The sequence below is a fragment of the Diceros bicornis genome, chromosome 6 (genome assembly GCF_020826845.1).
Source record: "Diceros bicornis minor isolate mBicDic1 chromosome 6, mDicBic1.mat.cur, whole genome shotgun sequence".
Lineage (NCBI taxonomy): Eukaryota > Metazoa > Chordata > Mammalia > Perissodactyla > Rhinocerotidae > Diceros > Diceros bicornis.
This window is the reverse complement of record NC_080745.1, coordinates 64,983,576-64,998,752: the sequence shown is the minus strand read 5'-3', so window position 1 is coordinate 64,998,752 and position 15,177 is coordinate 64,983,576. Positions and strand designations below refer to the sequence as shown.

General features: G+C 52.9%; 1 protein-coding gene across 1 annotated transcript; it reads right to left on the bottom strand.

Moving 5' to 3' along the window:
• Positions 1 to 11,357: 11,357 nt before the first annotated feature.
• NKX2-3 (NK2 homeobox 3) lies at positions 11,358 to 14,044 on the bottom strand. Its single transcript, XM_058542692.1, has 2 exons — positions 13,631 to 14,044; positions 11,358 to 12,109 (listed from the first exon to the last, which is right to left on the bottom strand). The coding sequence occupies exons 1-2, from the start codon at positions 13,989 to 13,991 to the stop codon at positions 11,358 to 11,360; spliced, it is 1,113 nt and encodes a 370-aa protein (XP_058398675.1). The 5' UTR covers positions 13,992 to 14,044.
• Positions 14,045 to 15,177: the final 1,133 nt, after the last annotated feature.

Here is a 15,177-nt window from a genome sequence, read left to right as displayed (position 1 = left end):
TGTCTAGTACGCTGCCTGGCACTTTCGGCAGCTGGACTATGGTTTATTATTATAAAAATCCTACTATGTTTCTGTTCTCAGGGAAATTCTGAAAGGATATTTGAGCCGTGGAGAGAGTCCCTGAAGAGATTCTGAATTGTAGCCTCCTGGTGGAGGCTGTGTTCCTCCCAAATAGTCAAACGTTATTCAAGTGCGTATGCCCACAACCTCGGAGGTATTTTTTGTTTACAGTCACAAAGAGCACTGTGTACAATGTTAAACACAAGTTGGGGACACGCGGAGCTGGGAGAGGGGATGTGGGAAAGGAAACTTGCCAGAGAGGAAGAAGGGCTGGGGATAGGTGCAGGGACAGGACGTTGAAAAGAGGGAGTTAGTGGAATATAGTGGGGAAAACACTGGATTGGGTGGGACGTCAGAAGGCTACTAAGAGGAGGGGTGACCTGGGGGCAGACATTCTCCTCTCTGGGGTCATTTCTTCATCTTCCAAATGGGGAGGTTGAGCTGATCCCTGCTAGCTCTGACATTCTCTCATTCCACATGGGGAAGCAGGAAGAGAATCCCAAAGGAAGTGGAAATATAGGACAATGCCAATATCTGCTCCAGGTCATACCTCCAGTTGTTCATTCTTTTGTCAAACACGTATCAAACATCCAGCATGTGCTGGGCACTGTACTAAGGTGCTGAAAAAACTGGACAGACAAGCCATGTGTTCCTTGTCCTTAAGAAGCCAGTCATCGAGTGGGCAGTGTAGGTGTCTCTCCTCTTACACGTTCAGTCTGAGAGGGCAGGAAGGCGTTGTTAGGGACTAAATAGGAGGAGGAGGAACTCTGGGTCTGCTTTATTTATCGAATTCCTCAAATTCCTGCTGACTGTTTGCCGAGCCTGTGCCCAATATCAACCAGGCAATCAATTTTGCCAATGTTTACAACATTAGTAATTTTTAAAATAATATATTTGTTTGTATTGCACTTTATACTTTTCTAAGCATTTTCTCCTAAATTATTTCCTTTATGCCTATCTCTGTAGGCAATACGAAAGAAACACAAAACATGATCCTTACCCTCAAGGAGCTTATTTTCTAACTGAGGGTGGAAATAATGAGACAATAAACAAAATTACTTAGGTCAAGAGCTAAATTTTGCCAGGTGAGGCCATTTCATCTATGTTAAGAGAATGTAATGTGCAATCACTGTCAGCTGTGGTAGCTGGAAAAGCCTTCATAACAGGAAGGCACTCGACTTAGAGATAGGAGGGGTTTCACTGGGAAGAGCTGAGAGGTTCCTCCAGCAATGAACATGGCAGATAAGGGGTTGGGGGAGAGGGACAGTAAGGAGATTGTGTAGATCATTAAAAATTAATGAGAAATTTGGCTGATTAGGCACGGTAATGAGGGTTCACTAGTTTTGAGAGCATGTCTGATGCTACACACAGTGAGGAGCCATCGTTTGGTTGAGAAAATGCAGGAACCTTCCATTAAGAGGCATGTGGGGAAAATGAGTCTGGAGCCAGTATAAGGAAGGGGTTTCTCAGCGATACGCCCAAGCCAAGGTGCCAAGTTAGGAGGCCATTATAGTAAAGTGCTCAGGCTTTAGAATCAGACACACCTTGATTTGAACCCTGGCTTTTGTCACTTAAGAACAGGGTGTCCTTGAGTAAGGTGTTTATATTCTCAAACTTTCATTTCTTAACCCATAAAATGGAGATCGTATCACTTAGCTTTCAGGATGCTTCCAGTATTAAACAGGTCAGGACATGCAGAACCCAGTGCCTGAAATGTATTAGGTGCTCAGTCAGTGTTAGTTCTCCCATTCCTTCTGCTCTAAGTGAAGAGAGACTTGCAGGGAAATCATTTGTTGACTGATTGGTTCCAACCAAAGGGAAGAGAACAAGGAAAGGTGATGCCCTTGGCAGAAGGAGATGTGAGTACTTTGGGGGAGTGGTGATGAACTTGAGATGACAATGGTAGAGGCACAAGCAGAATTATCCCCTAGGCATTTGAAAATATGACATTAGAGGGAGATTCAGGGGCCCTTAGTATAAAAGTAATCCTTGACCCTGTATGTGCAAAGACAAGCTTTAGGACAGCAGGAGTGTAGAAAAGCCACTGAGACTTGGAGGGTTCCATTGTGTGGGGCTGCAGACACAAGAGGAGAAACTGCTCTTTGAGAAAAAAAATGATCAGGATAGTACAGAGCGTCAAAACCACGATCAGATCTTGCAGGAAAAAAGTGATTATGACAAGCGTTGAAGAGCGGTAATAAAGCACAAGCTGAGGAGAAGCCATTTGATCTCAAAGACTGAGTCTCGGATAATTGGGGGGAGTGGGGTGACTTGAACCCCTCAAGAGTGCTGGAGAAGGGGATCAGGTGTCAGGGAAAGAGTTGAACCAGTTACCAGAACCACAAAGGTAACTTCCAACTGGGCATCCATATTCACCACTTGGGAGGCAAGCATCATTTTGGCTGAAGGAAAGGTAAGTAGCTCGTGAAGACAAATATTCAGAAATCTGACCCGAAAAGAGACAGGAAAGATATTTGAGGAAGGGGCACCAGTGTTAAGATAATATGGAGAGATTGCTACATGTTTGAGGGTGAAAGGAAGAAAGGTATAGAATATTAAATTGTAGGGTGGGGGGACCTCAGAACTCAAAATAAGAAGCATTGTTTCTAGAAGTAGGAAAGAAATTATGTCTGGACTTTAAGGGGAAGTGTTACTTTTAGAGAGAATGGATACTTATTCCTCTGAAGACTGAGGAATAAAAACATACACTGAGGAGAGTGGGAACCAAGAGGGAGAGCCTCCCAGTGGGCCTCAGCCTTCTCAGAAGAGCAAAGGAAGATGGAAGTGTTTTAAAGGCTTAGGATGAGGGGACCTCCTGTGGGGAATATGCCAGACAGTCCAGGCACAGAAGAAATGGGTGATCCAGAGAACACCTACTGAAGAATGACCAAGAGGCTGAGGACAGTCAAAGAAACTGAGGCCATTTCACCTGGAGAAGGGAAGGTCTACATGGGATTCAATGGCTGGCTGCAAATATTTGAAGAACTGACATGTGAAAGGAGTAGACATCTGTGAGAATAGGTGGAGAAGCTGATGGAAGTCGCAGGAGGCAGATTCCACATGAACATAAGGCAGAACTTTCTCACACTTATGGAGTGGAGAGGTGAGTGTTTCTTCCACGGGTGGTGTCCAGGACATACCGGACAGTTACTTGCCCAGGATGCTGCAGACAAGATTCAACATCAGAAATGAGTTGGACTTTGGTGATTTCTAAAGCCCTTCCCACCAGCACAGCTGAAATCTATAGCTGAATCTATAGGCATGTAACAAATCTAATTTCAAGAATCTCAAGGCTAGAAGGAACCTTAAAGTTCATCTAATCTAATAATCCATTTGACTCTTGAGCCCCCTCCATGAGAGGCCGGCCAAGTGATTGGGGACTTTACAACATACCCAAGCTAAGCCTGAATCCACCAGTAGCCGCTGGGGGCACTGAGTTTCTGGTCACTTATCATCTGGATAGAGAACTAATCTGTGGATCGTGCAGAGAACTCACTGTCAAGATGGTCCATGTGAAACTTTCATGAGAACCCTTCTCAATGAAAGAGGAAATATATGTGAAATATTGATTAATCTTGTGTATAATTTTGAGTTGCTCTTCACCCTTGTTTACTACCTGAAAACCCAAACTTACAAAGCAAATGCTGGGTTATTATTCGTATTTCAAAAGGATTCTTCATTTTATAAAACAATTCACTTTGGGATACTTTTAAGCAACAAATTCCAGAGATGAACTTAAAATGTACTGTTTTTCTCCTTCCTCACAAGCAAAAAGCTCTTTACACACAACTTCCTGAGAACTCGTGTGTCACAAAAAGTGAATTCCACTGGTATTACAACATGACAAACACTTCCTCTGCTTAACTGGCCACACACAAGTGGTCAATGATCCGTTTGGATCTGTCCAAAGGGAGGCTTAGCAAAGGACATCTAATCTGATCCAGAATTTCAAGATCTGCACCAGCCAGGGCTCCCTTTACCCAGGGAAGGGAGTTAGAAAACATTAGAAATATTCTCAGTGGCACTGGGTGGAAAGTCCTATTGAGGTTACTGCTATGTTTACTAGCTGTGTGGCCTTGATGGGAGTGACTTAATCTCTCCCAGCCTCAGTTTCTACATATGTAAACAAGGAATATCTAACTCACATGGTTATTCTGAGGATTAGAGAGAATGTCTACAAAGCAACACACACACACACACACACACACACACACACACACACACACACACACACATGCCCTGACACATAGTAGGCAGTCCCTCTGCTGGCTCCCCAGGGCATCCTTTGCTTCTCAGCAAGCCAGTGAGGTAGCACACCCAAGGATTATTAATACCATTTTATATACGGCACAGCCAAGTTGCAAACTAAAACTGAGCCAGCACAAAACTTGGCTTCTCTGGCATGGCTGCAGCCCTCCAGGCAATCTCACCATCTCCTCTGGTGGGATATTCCAGTAAGAAACAGTAAAGGAAGAGGAGCTCTGATTTTAAGAAGGCATAAAGTAACAAGAGCTGGGGGAGATGGGCCACCTCCAAACTCATGGTCCCTTCCTAATGCACTGCTAACCCTGGTCCAGTTCCTAGGGGAGAAGGCTGATTGGGTGGGAGGCCTGACTGCAGGAGTGGGATAGTATAAAGAGTGAACTTTAGACACCATTGATGTCTCTCAGTCCCCAAGAATCCCTCCAACCATCATCATCATATTTACTACGGTGGCAATTTTCATTATCTTACTTAAAAGTGAACCAAAGCCTCTTTTAACTACATGCTCAGCAGAATGACCAAAACGAAAAAGAAATGAAACAAAAATACTAAGCATTGGGGAGCGTGTGGTGCTACTGCTGGCGGGAGTATAAATTGCTATGGCCAACTTTAGAACACTGCTTGTCAGAATCTACTAAAGCTAGTGTTCATACCCTATGACACAGTGAATGCACTCCTAGGTATATACCACATAGAAATATCTATTACAGTCGCCAAAAGACATACTAGAACTGTGTTGTCCAATACACGTGGCTCTTTATATTGAAACTAACTATAATTTTAGAAAATTAAAAATCCAATTCCTCAGTTACACCAGCCATGTTTCAAGTGCTCAGTAGCCACATGTGACTAGTGACTACCCTATTGGACAGCACAGACATAGAACATTTCCAACACTGCAGAAAGTTCTATTGGACACTGTTCTAGAATGTTTGTAGCAGCACTATTTGCAACAGTCAAAAACTAGAAACTACCCAAATGCCCATCAACAGCAGAATGGATAAATTAATTGTGGTGTATGCACACAAGGGAATACTCTAGAGTAATGAAAGCGAGCGATCTACAGCTACGCGCAGCAATATGGATAAACCTCACAAACGAAAGAAGCCAGGCACATTCGAGGACACACTACACGATTCCATTTATAAATGTTCCAAACCAGACAAAACTAACCTACACTGTTAGAAGCCAGGACAGTGGTGACCCTTGGCAATGGTAGTAGTGAGGAGAAGGGAGTGTGTGGGGAGTTTTGGGGGACTGGTAATGTTCTGTTTCTTCTGGGAGTTGGTCTCATGGGAGTGTTCAGTTTATGAAGATTTAGCGAGCTGTACACATGTTTTCTGTGTTTCAAACTTCAATAAATTTTCTAAACGCCCCTTTAGAAAGCTTTGCTGTTATTAATGTTACCTACAATCTAGGTTGAAAAAAACCCTGCGTCATTTCACTAAGGCAAACGTGCTTTTGAGATCAGTGCCTCTTCCCCAGACGCCTCCCCTGGACTTCCTACAGAGGCCTTATGGACTCACCAAACCCTCCCCGGAGCGTCCTACCTCCGTGCTGCACGCTGGGCCTGGCTCCGCGCCCAGGTTGCGATTCTCAGGACTGCTGGCTCTTCAAGTTTGGGTTCTCATCCCGAGGGTTGGCCAGGCTCTCCCGGGGATCGTCGGTGAGCTCCCTGCCCAGCGGGCTCTGACCGCCCCAGGCCTGTCTGGGAGGCGGCGCCCGCCCCGCGGCACCTGCGCTACCCGCGGCGGTTCCGAGGATCCTTCCCCTTCGCGCGGAGCCAGGCTGCGGCCGAGCTCTGAACCGTCTGGTCACGGCGAATCTGCCGGCCTTCCAGAGCTCGGCCCCTCGAGCTGGGAGAAGGCGCCCAGGAAGTCCCCTCTGGAGCTCCGAACCAAAAAGCGAAGGAGGAGGAGGAGGCTGCGATTGAGGCCTTGAACCAACCCGCCTCCAGCACGCGCCTTTCTGCAGGGGAGCGCCCGCCCACCCGGCCCCACCCTTGCGGAGATGCGCAGCCCCAGGTCACTCTGGTAGCGTCCGGGAACAGTGGCGCGCAGGACCCGGGAGAAACCCTGCGGAGAGGGGCTGGGTTTCCCCTTCTGACCCTTTCCTCCCAGCAGTGATGGGCTAGAGGGGACTCGCGGCTCCATCTGGAACCTCGTTTCACCTCTCCCTTCAGTCGAATTCCCGAGACCCAGCCAAGGTCCAAGCCTCTGCGAAGCTGTCCCAGGTCTGCAGGCCCCGCCAGGCGCCGCCTGCCCCTGGCTTGCCAGTAATAGCTCCGACCTGCCTCTGTGATGACGCGCGCCCGCAGCGTTGGGGTTCGGAATCCTCGGGCCTGCCCTGCTCTCCCCGCGGACCTCGAAGTGCCTCAAGCGCAGAATAGAGTCCTGGGCTTCTCAGCGTACAAGGCGACTAGCACCGGGCTGGCCCGTAACATTGATGCAATCAATGCCTAATGCGTACCAGACACTGAGCTAAGCTGCTTTTACACGGATAATCTCATGTAATTTTCAAAGCCAAAGTGATTAGTACATGAGTGTTTACATATATAAACATTCATTGAGTTGTACACTTAATATTTTTGGCGTTTTACTGTAGGTTAAAAAAAACTATGAGAGAAGTGCTATAAGCATACCCATTTTATAGAGAAGGAAACTGAGGTTCAGAGTGCTCCCAACTTACTCAAGGTCTCTACCGCTGGTTGTGGTGGTGCTGAGATTAGAATAGAGGCAGCCTGTCTCCAGAGTCCAGACTCTTAACCCCTCAAGATTAGGCTTTGCAGAAAAAAAAATGCCGGCCTTCTAGAACCTATTTCACCTCTGCCAACAGTGGTGCCTACCCACTTCTTGAGCCCAGTGTGGCACCAGTCACTGGGAAGGGAGGGATTATCCACTCATTCAGGGAAGCAAGGAGGGTTTGAGCCAGAAGTGACCTCTGAAATCATCTAGTCCATCCTTCTCTCTGCCTTAGAGCTCAGACACCAGAGTCCAAAGGGGTGACTGACTTCACCTGCTCAAGTCTCACGGGTCATTAGAAAACCTGCCTGGATTTTAGGATTCCTCCTGGCTCACAAGACAGTCCAGTGAAGCAGCAGTTTGGGCCTGGGAGGGGGTCTTTCACCTTTCGATGGCCGAGGCCCTGGAAACCCAGCAAGGAGCAGTACGGAAATCCTTCATGGAAGAGATGGGAGCTATTTATACCCGGAGATTCCAGGCTCCAGGGAAGGGTAGGGAGCGGGGAGGGGTCTAGTCCAGGCTGGCTTTAAGTATTTCAAGACACGCAAACTGCGCGGGAGCCAATCCATAGAACCACCTCTGTTTCCTCTACAAGGGTCACACGCCTCTTTTCCAGAACAGGAGGGGATGCAGAGTGAAGGAAGACTAACGCGGGCCAGGAGGAAGCTGAGCAAGGAAGATGGGGATCTGCCACTGGGAGCACTGAGAGGCCACGGCCCGGCAGGATACAGGCTAGGTTGGAGAAGAAGGAGTTGCTTACTTAGGAAACCCCCAGAGGAGGGAGGGCGTCTGCTCCCAGAGCCTTGGGTTCCTAGTGCGCAGGCGCTGAAATCCCGCCTTGGAAGTGAGCACTTCGGGAGTGCGCGGCAGCATCCCCATCACCTACCATAACTCTCACCTGGTGAATGTAGGGGAAGTCGAACTGGGTCTCACAGACAGGTCCCGGATTTATCGTATACGTCCGAGCTTCCCATCCTCACCCCGCCCGAGTCCTCGCTCTCTTCCCTATCCCCGCGTCCTCCCCAACCCCTAAACATTGAGTCATAGTGTCAAGGTCATCACCAAGTTCTCAGCCTCCTTTTCTAGGTTTTGAGCTGCAGAGCGAGGGAGGGGCAACAACCTCTTAAGGAAGCCCCAGGCGGCATCTCGGAGTACCGAAGATGGAACCTTCCTGTGGGATCGGGATGGGTTGCACGTCTTCCACTGGCGATTTCAGGTGTCCTGGCTCCGCCCAGGTGGGCCAAGAGACCGGCTCCGCATCTCCCTTGCATCCAGCACCGAACGCCGAAGCTCCACACCACTGGAGCCTCCTGCGGGGCCCTGGAGCGCCCAGGAAGGCGGCGCTGAAGGAACCCGGCCCCCCCATGGTCTCCTACTGTGTTATCTGTCCCAGAAGAAAAAGATGCCAACCTGGCCCCCCACGACCTCACTGGGACCTCGCGGGGAGGGAAAGAGACAAATCTTTGCACGACACTATGTTGTGATATTGGAAAGTACCTAAGACTCTGGCGGCACATATGAGGGAGTGATTACCTCCACTTGGGTGGCTCAGGAAAGAGGTCTGGCCTTAAATGAGGAGGAAGAGTTCACCAGAAAGATGGGGGTGGAAGGGCATTCCAGAAGGAGGCAAGGGCATGGACAGAAGCATGGAATGGAGGCTGCAACAGCAAAGCGCTGTTTGGGTTGGCTTCCTTCTTGTCATTTGGGCATCAGTTTAAATGTAATCTCTTCAACGTGGCTTTCTCTGACCACCTACTCCAAAAGAACCCTCCCGCCAGCATTTGGTTCTATTTCCTTTCTAGAATTTATCTATTTTTTTACATGCATTTGTTTTGTTATTTACCTCTCCGCCACACCACCCCTGAAAATAAACTCCATAAGCCTGTGGACAGTGGTTTTATCACCGTCCTCAGTATGTGTAACAGTGCAAGTGAACATACATTAGTAGTTGCTCAATAAATACTGTTGAATGGATGAAGGAATGAATGAGTGGTTCGCGGCTGCCAGCAGTGAGAAACGAGTTAGGAGGCGAGAATTCCCTCCCCAGCCCTTAGCCTAAGCAACTCAAGGGAAGATGATAGCTCCAGAAGAGAGGGCTCGCTAGGAAGGGGGCTTGGGGCGTCGTGGTGGTGAAAGCGGTGGTGGGAGGCGGTGTCCCAGCTCCAGGGCGGCTTGAGGGAGGAGGGAACTGGCGGCCAGGAGCTGAGGGACCAGCAGTCTGGTGCAGTAACTCACGCTCGGCTCCAGGGTCTTTCTGCCTCCAGAGAGGCGACGGGAAGGAGGGTCTTCGCCCCCCGGGCGCCGCCTCTCCAGCCTCCTGCTAGGCCCTTTTGGATGCGTCCAAGCCTCATCCTGGGCGGTCAGCGGGTTTTGCAGGATTTCCTTGCCTGCTTCTCTCCCTTCCTCCCCTCCTCTTTTTTCGTCCTCCTCTTCTGGGTCTCTGCAGCTCTCTAGCCTCGCGGCCCCGCAGCAGCCTAGCAGCCCCCGCCCCCTCCTGTAAGGGCGAAATTGCTAAACTTGTAGCAATAATGACCCTGCATTCAGGCCGCCGACTCCCGCTGAACGTCTCCGCGCCCTGGCCGGGCCCGGCCTGATCAGAGCTCCCCTCCCTGCTGCCTGCCTAGCCCCCATCCCGCTTGCCGCCCCCTCCCCCAGCGCACAAAAAGTGGGGAACAAAACCCCCGCGCATTTCTCCGTCCCTCTGTTGAGCAGACTGCTGCACAAAGCCCCCGCTCTGAGAAGCAATGGGGAGCTCGGGGGGGATGTCAATCCCGACGCGCTGGGGTTTTTGTTCGCGCAGGGGACTTCGCCTTCCTACCACACCTTTTGTTCGAGACTCCAATAAAAAGCCATTCTTTCCGCACCTTCCCGGCCCGGAGCTGCCTTTCAGCGAGGCCCGGCCCCACAATGGCACGGCGCTCTGAGGCCTCCCCATTCACCCGCCTTGGCACGCTCACAATCGGCCGTGTGGCAGCACAGGCCTCGCACAGGCATTCTCCGCAAGTGACAAGGAGCCGCATAAAGCCGCGGCCGCCGGGGGAGAAGGGAGGGCGGCCAAGGGGGCGAACTCAGCCGCGGCGGGGCGCAGCGCAGCGCCCGCCAGCGCGCTGGAAGCCCGGGAGGCGGCCGAAGAAGGAGCCGCCTTCGCGCCGCCTACGGCTGGGCCTGGGGACGAGGTTTCCTTTTCCCTGGCGACCCTCGAGGTGGGGCAGAGTCAAAACCTTGATCTAACGCAAGCCCAGGCACTACCCAAGAACTGGGTAAAACTTAAGTGGATTAGAAAGCCCGGGACCTCAAAAGGCCCTGAGTCTCCGACCTGTCCTCCTCACAAGAGTAAAGAGAAATTAACGAACAAAGCCATGAGGAGATCAGATTTGCAGCCTGGGGCCTGACGCAGGGAAGACCAGGCCTGCTACCGTCCAGAGAGGACTGCTTTTCCTCAGGCACCTTTTCCTGCCCTGCCCGCCCTGTTTAAAGGATCCCTCCCCACTTTTCGGGGCTAGACAGTCTGCAGCCGGCCAACGGTTTGGAAATATTGCACCTTGTTTATTGACTCCTGTAGTGTATGTCAGCGGGTGTGTACACGGCGTGCGGATATAGTTATATATATATTATATGTGCTGAATACAGAATATGAAACAGAAAGGAAACCCGGTAACACCTCCGGTAGGCCACCAGGTCTCGGATTTGTTCAGCCCCCCAACTTCTGATCTCGCTCCACTGGCTTTTCTCGCAGAGTTCTGCTCCCCCTGACAACGCGGAGATCCAGGCCGAGGTATCTGCTGCGGACGGCAGGCGGTTGGAAAAAGGAAAATCGACTGTGGTGTGGCGCTCCGGGCCCGCAAAGGAGGCAGAGAGTCGGTGGGGTCTGGGGATTTCTCAAGCCACGACGCCCATTTTTCTCTCCTTCATGCCTTTTTTGTCCTTGGGTTCTTGGAGGCCGCGGGAAAGCGGAGGGAGAGAAGCCCTTCTCGCTCTGGGAGAACCAAGCGGCAGCCAGAGTCCCAGCCTCTCGCACTCCCTTCGGGGCCAGGGTCGGGGCCATCGTCCACCCCGGAACCCAGCCAGCGTTTCTGCCTCAAAGACAGTCTCCGAGAGCGGTCCCGGGCATCCTCCTCGCCCCTGAGCCCCCTTCCCCAGGCCTCGTGTGAGTGGCGCTCCGCGGCCCTGAGGAGCGAGACGTGTATATATTTTTTAACGAGGGGACCTGGCCCTTGGATCCAGCCTTTCTCGCGCTTCAGTCCCGCGGCGCCAGGCTGCGGTGGGGCGCCCGCCGCGTGACCCGCCCGGTTCCTACCAGGCCCGGATGCCCTGCAAGGTGCCCTGCGCGCACGCGGCCCCAGCCGCGGCACCCTGGTGCAACGGCTGGGCGCCGCCACCGCTGCCGAAGCCGCCCAGGTTGCTCACGTTCACAAAGGGGCCGCCTCCCGCCGCGCTACAGGGGGGCTGCATGGCCGCGGCCGCCGCAGAGGCGCTGCCACCCCCGCCGCCGCCGCCGCCGCCGCCGCCGCCTGCCGGGTACGCACAGCCGTAGCTGCCGCTATAGGCCGCGGCGGCGGCGGCGGCGGCAGCGGCGGCGGCGGCAGCGGCGGCTGAGTTCCCATAGCCGTAGGCGGGGAAGCTGTTGTAAGAGTAGGCGCCCGCGCCCACGCTGTAGGGCGCGCCGTAGGGTTGCGCGCCTGGCGTGACACACGGCTTGCCGTCCCGCACCAGCACCGGCACGGCCACGCGGCGCGGGGGTGGCGGGGGCGCGTGCGCGCCGAGCTCCAGAGACTTGTCCTGCCGTTGTCTCTTGCACTTGTACCTGCGATTCTGGAACCAGATCTTCACCTGCGTGGACGTGAGCTTCAGGCTGCTGGCGAGGTGCTCGCGCTCGGGCGCCGACAGGTACCGCTGCTGCTTGAACCTGCGTTCCAGCTCGAAGACCTGAGCTTGTGAGAAGAGGACCCGGGGCTTCCGCCGGCTGCGTGGCTTCGGCCTCTCGCTCTCCTCCGCCGCCTTACAGTCGCCGGCCGCCTCCAGAGGCTTCTTCAGCGGGCAGCTTCCTGCGGAAGAAGCAAAACAACAGCGTCCCTTAGCTGTTCGCGACCTCACCGCGGCTCCGGTCCCGGAACACTGTGGCCCCTTTTGGTGGCAGCGCGGAGCGTGCGGTAGTAAATGCTCGGACTTTTTGGAAAGTTTGTGGCTCCTGGAGCCGTGGGACCCTGTGGCAGCCCAAGTACCCTCAGAATGCCCTCGGCGGGCGGAGGCACGTTCCGTGGGGAGGGGTAGTTAGTGCACGTTTATTTAGAACTTGTGCATCTGCAAGAGAAGAGATTACCCTGTATTAAATGTGCGGCTCTGAGCACTAATGACTATTTTCAGGATGAAAGTTTGCAACTACATAATAACGACAGTATTTGCAAACTCGTTTGCCTTCCACTCCGTCGCGGAGAGCTAAAGGTGTGAAGAGTGTTGGTATTTGGGGGCCGGTGTGCGTGAGTTGCGCGAAAATCTTTCTGTTGGGAAATATCTGAGTGTAACGCTCGTGCATTGCCCAGGGACTATTTTATTTATTTATTTATTTATTTATTGCTTTTAAAAGACCACATACCCACAACTAAAAGTCTGTGTGACCTTAGAAAGAAAAAGAAATTTGATTGACTGACTGATTTAGAGTTTCATGTCGATTTTAGGCCCAGGGGAGCTGTCAGAGCACAGGCCTTGGCTTCCGCCACATCAAACCTCCTCTTGGGGAAGGAGGTTCTCTGGCCCTGTCCCCTCAGAAACAAACACTTCCTTGGAGACTTTATTCAGTTATCCGATTTTCCTACCCAGTTCACCTCCCGTCTGATGTGAGCGGCCGGGATCTCGGACTAAGTTCCGCGCGTTTTTCATTGGGCCGGCAGCCCACAGCCTGGGACACAAAGCAAAACGTTACGAATTTTCAAAAAAGGCCGGCGCCTCAGGGGTGTGAATGCTATGCTCGCGCGGAATGGAGTGTTCTCACGCACTCTGCGACCATCCCTCCCTCCCTGCGGGTGCGGTGCATGCCAGGACGCTGAGCTCCAAGCGGAGAAGTGAGGAAACCATCCAGCTAAGTCTCTACCAAAGTTCCTGCGTCCTCCGGACGCTAGGGACATAACCTGCTTGGACAGACTTTTCTGAGAAGAGAGAGCAGCTGCCCTGGCCTCAGAGAACTCGTCTCACGCCAGAGGGAAAGTGGAAAAGGTTCAGGCTCTTGCCCCTTTGGATCTTGGGAAGAGCAAAAATACTGTGAGTTGTCAGGACCCAGCAGCTAAGCCCGTGTTGCAGCATCAGGGCAGCAATAACTACCTTCTCCTCCCTCGGGGGCTGCACCGCCTCCCCCCTCTGGGGGGAGTAGTTGTCGGGGTCACCTCGTCCTTCTCCCTCCGCCCCGGCTCCCTCTCAGGCACCTGCGCTTTGCGGAGCTCTCATTGACCAGGGCGAGGCATGACCCCAGCCAAAGGTTAAAGGGTGGGCAGCCGTGCTAGCAAGCTTTGTGGGCTGTTTGCGGGCCCTCCGCTCCAGATGTGCGGGTGCGTTTCCTTTCCCCCTCTACTCACTTTGGCTCCGGTCCCTCACGACCTCGGGCTCCTCTTCATGTTCCTTAGGCCCGCTGCACGAGTCTCGCAGAACCGTGTGGACATAGCTCTGGGGACAGAGCCCCGAATCCCCGTGGCCATCGGCTGTGGCTAGTGAGTTCAAATAGGACAGTTTCTCACCCTCTTCTTCCTCGTCCTCCTCCCCTCCGTCAGAAAACTGCGTCCCTTCCGCGGCGGCCAGCATGCAGGGCGCCGAGTGGAAGTGGTGCTCCAAGTCCGCCTGCAAGTGCGCACCGTGGAAGTGCTGTTGCTGCTGCTGCTCCAGATTCAAAATATCTTTGACTGAGAAAGGGGTGGAGGTGACCGGGCTTGGTAACATCATCAGGGCCACTTAATTGTCCAGTCCAAATACTCAATAAATCCCGGCGGGGGCGGGGAGGCAGCTCGGCAGCTCCAGCTCTGCTTCTGGACTCCGCCGCTGCTGCCGAGTCGGGCTTTTGACAGACGCGGTCCCGCTCCAGTCTAAATCGCCTCCATTGGCCCGGACCTGGGGGTCTGGGTTTTGTTACAGCCACTGGAGGGACTGGGGCCGGGGCTGCGAAGCCTGTGTCCGGGGGTCGTGCGTCACGTCGGGGGCGGGGCTCTCGCCTCGGCATCCCTCCCCATTGGTTCCGGTTCATGTGGGCCACGCCCCCCGCATCCACTGAGTGGGGTGCTGTGGCGCTACCAGAAATAGACAAGGACTAGTATAGAGTCGCGAAGTCCAAGATGCTGCGGACGAGGCTGCACTGCCCCGGGTGCCCGAACGACCGATTCCCGCCTCGCCTGGCCGCACCTTCCCGGCCAGGGCCAGTGGTGGGAGGCTTCCTGTCCGCGAACCAACTGCTGGGAAGGATGACCCAGGAGCATGGTTTCTCCAGCAGCTGCGGGGGCAGGAAAACTTCCTGGCCTGTAAATACCCGGCACTGGATCCCTAAAGAGACGGAATGTTCTATATATCTATGGATGGGCGACGTGCCTGATCCCACCTCGTTGACTTTGCTCAAGCAGTTCCATCAACTTGGAACGTCTTCCCCGCCCTTGTCTCCATGGGTCGAAAGCTGTTCTCGAAGACTGCTCCAATACTACCTTCTCCAAGGAAGCGCTCCCTGATCGCCTAGCCGGAAGTCATCTCTCCCGCGTCTGAATTTGCACCACGTGTTAGTAAAGGACAGTCGTGTCACTTATCACTTTCCACCTAGTACTATAGCTGTGTTGCCTGCCTGGTCTCCCCGGGTAGACTATGAGCCCCCGGGGGCAAGGTCCTGGTTGCGTTTGTCCTTGTAGCCCTTGCAGCGGCCGCGGTAAGCAGGTATGTGAGAGACAGGACAAAGGAGTTATTACTGAACTTTGTTGTCTGACAGTTCTTGGTTCGAATCCTGGCCTAGTCAGTGTGTGGCCTTGGGCGTTTCTAAGCCTCGGTTTCTTTGTATACAAAAAGGAGACAGTAATACCTTTTTCAAGGTTGTTGCCAGGAATAAATGAGGCAAATCATGCCAGGAGCTTAGTGCAGGGCCCCGCTCATGTTA

Excerpts from the sequence above, each read along its gene's own strand:
- NKX2-3 (XM_058542692.1), bottom strand. The coding sequence starts at position 13,991 with ATGATGTTACCAAGCCCGGTCACCTCCACCCCTTTCTCAGTCAAAGAT. Across the intron at positions 12,110-13,630 it reads CGTGAGGGACCGGAGCCAAA|GAAGCTGCCCGCTGAAGAAG; the intron begins GTGAGTAGAGGG and ends CTTCTTCCGCAG.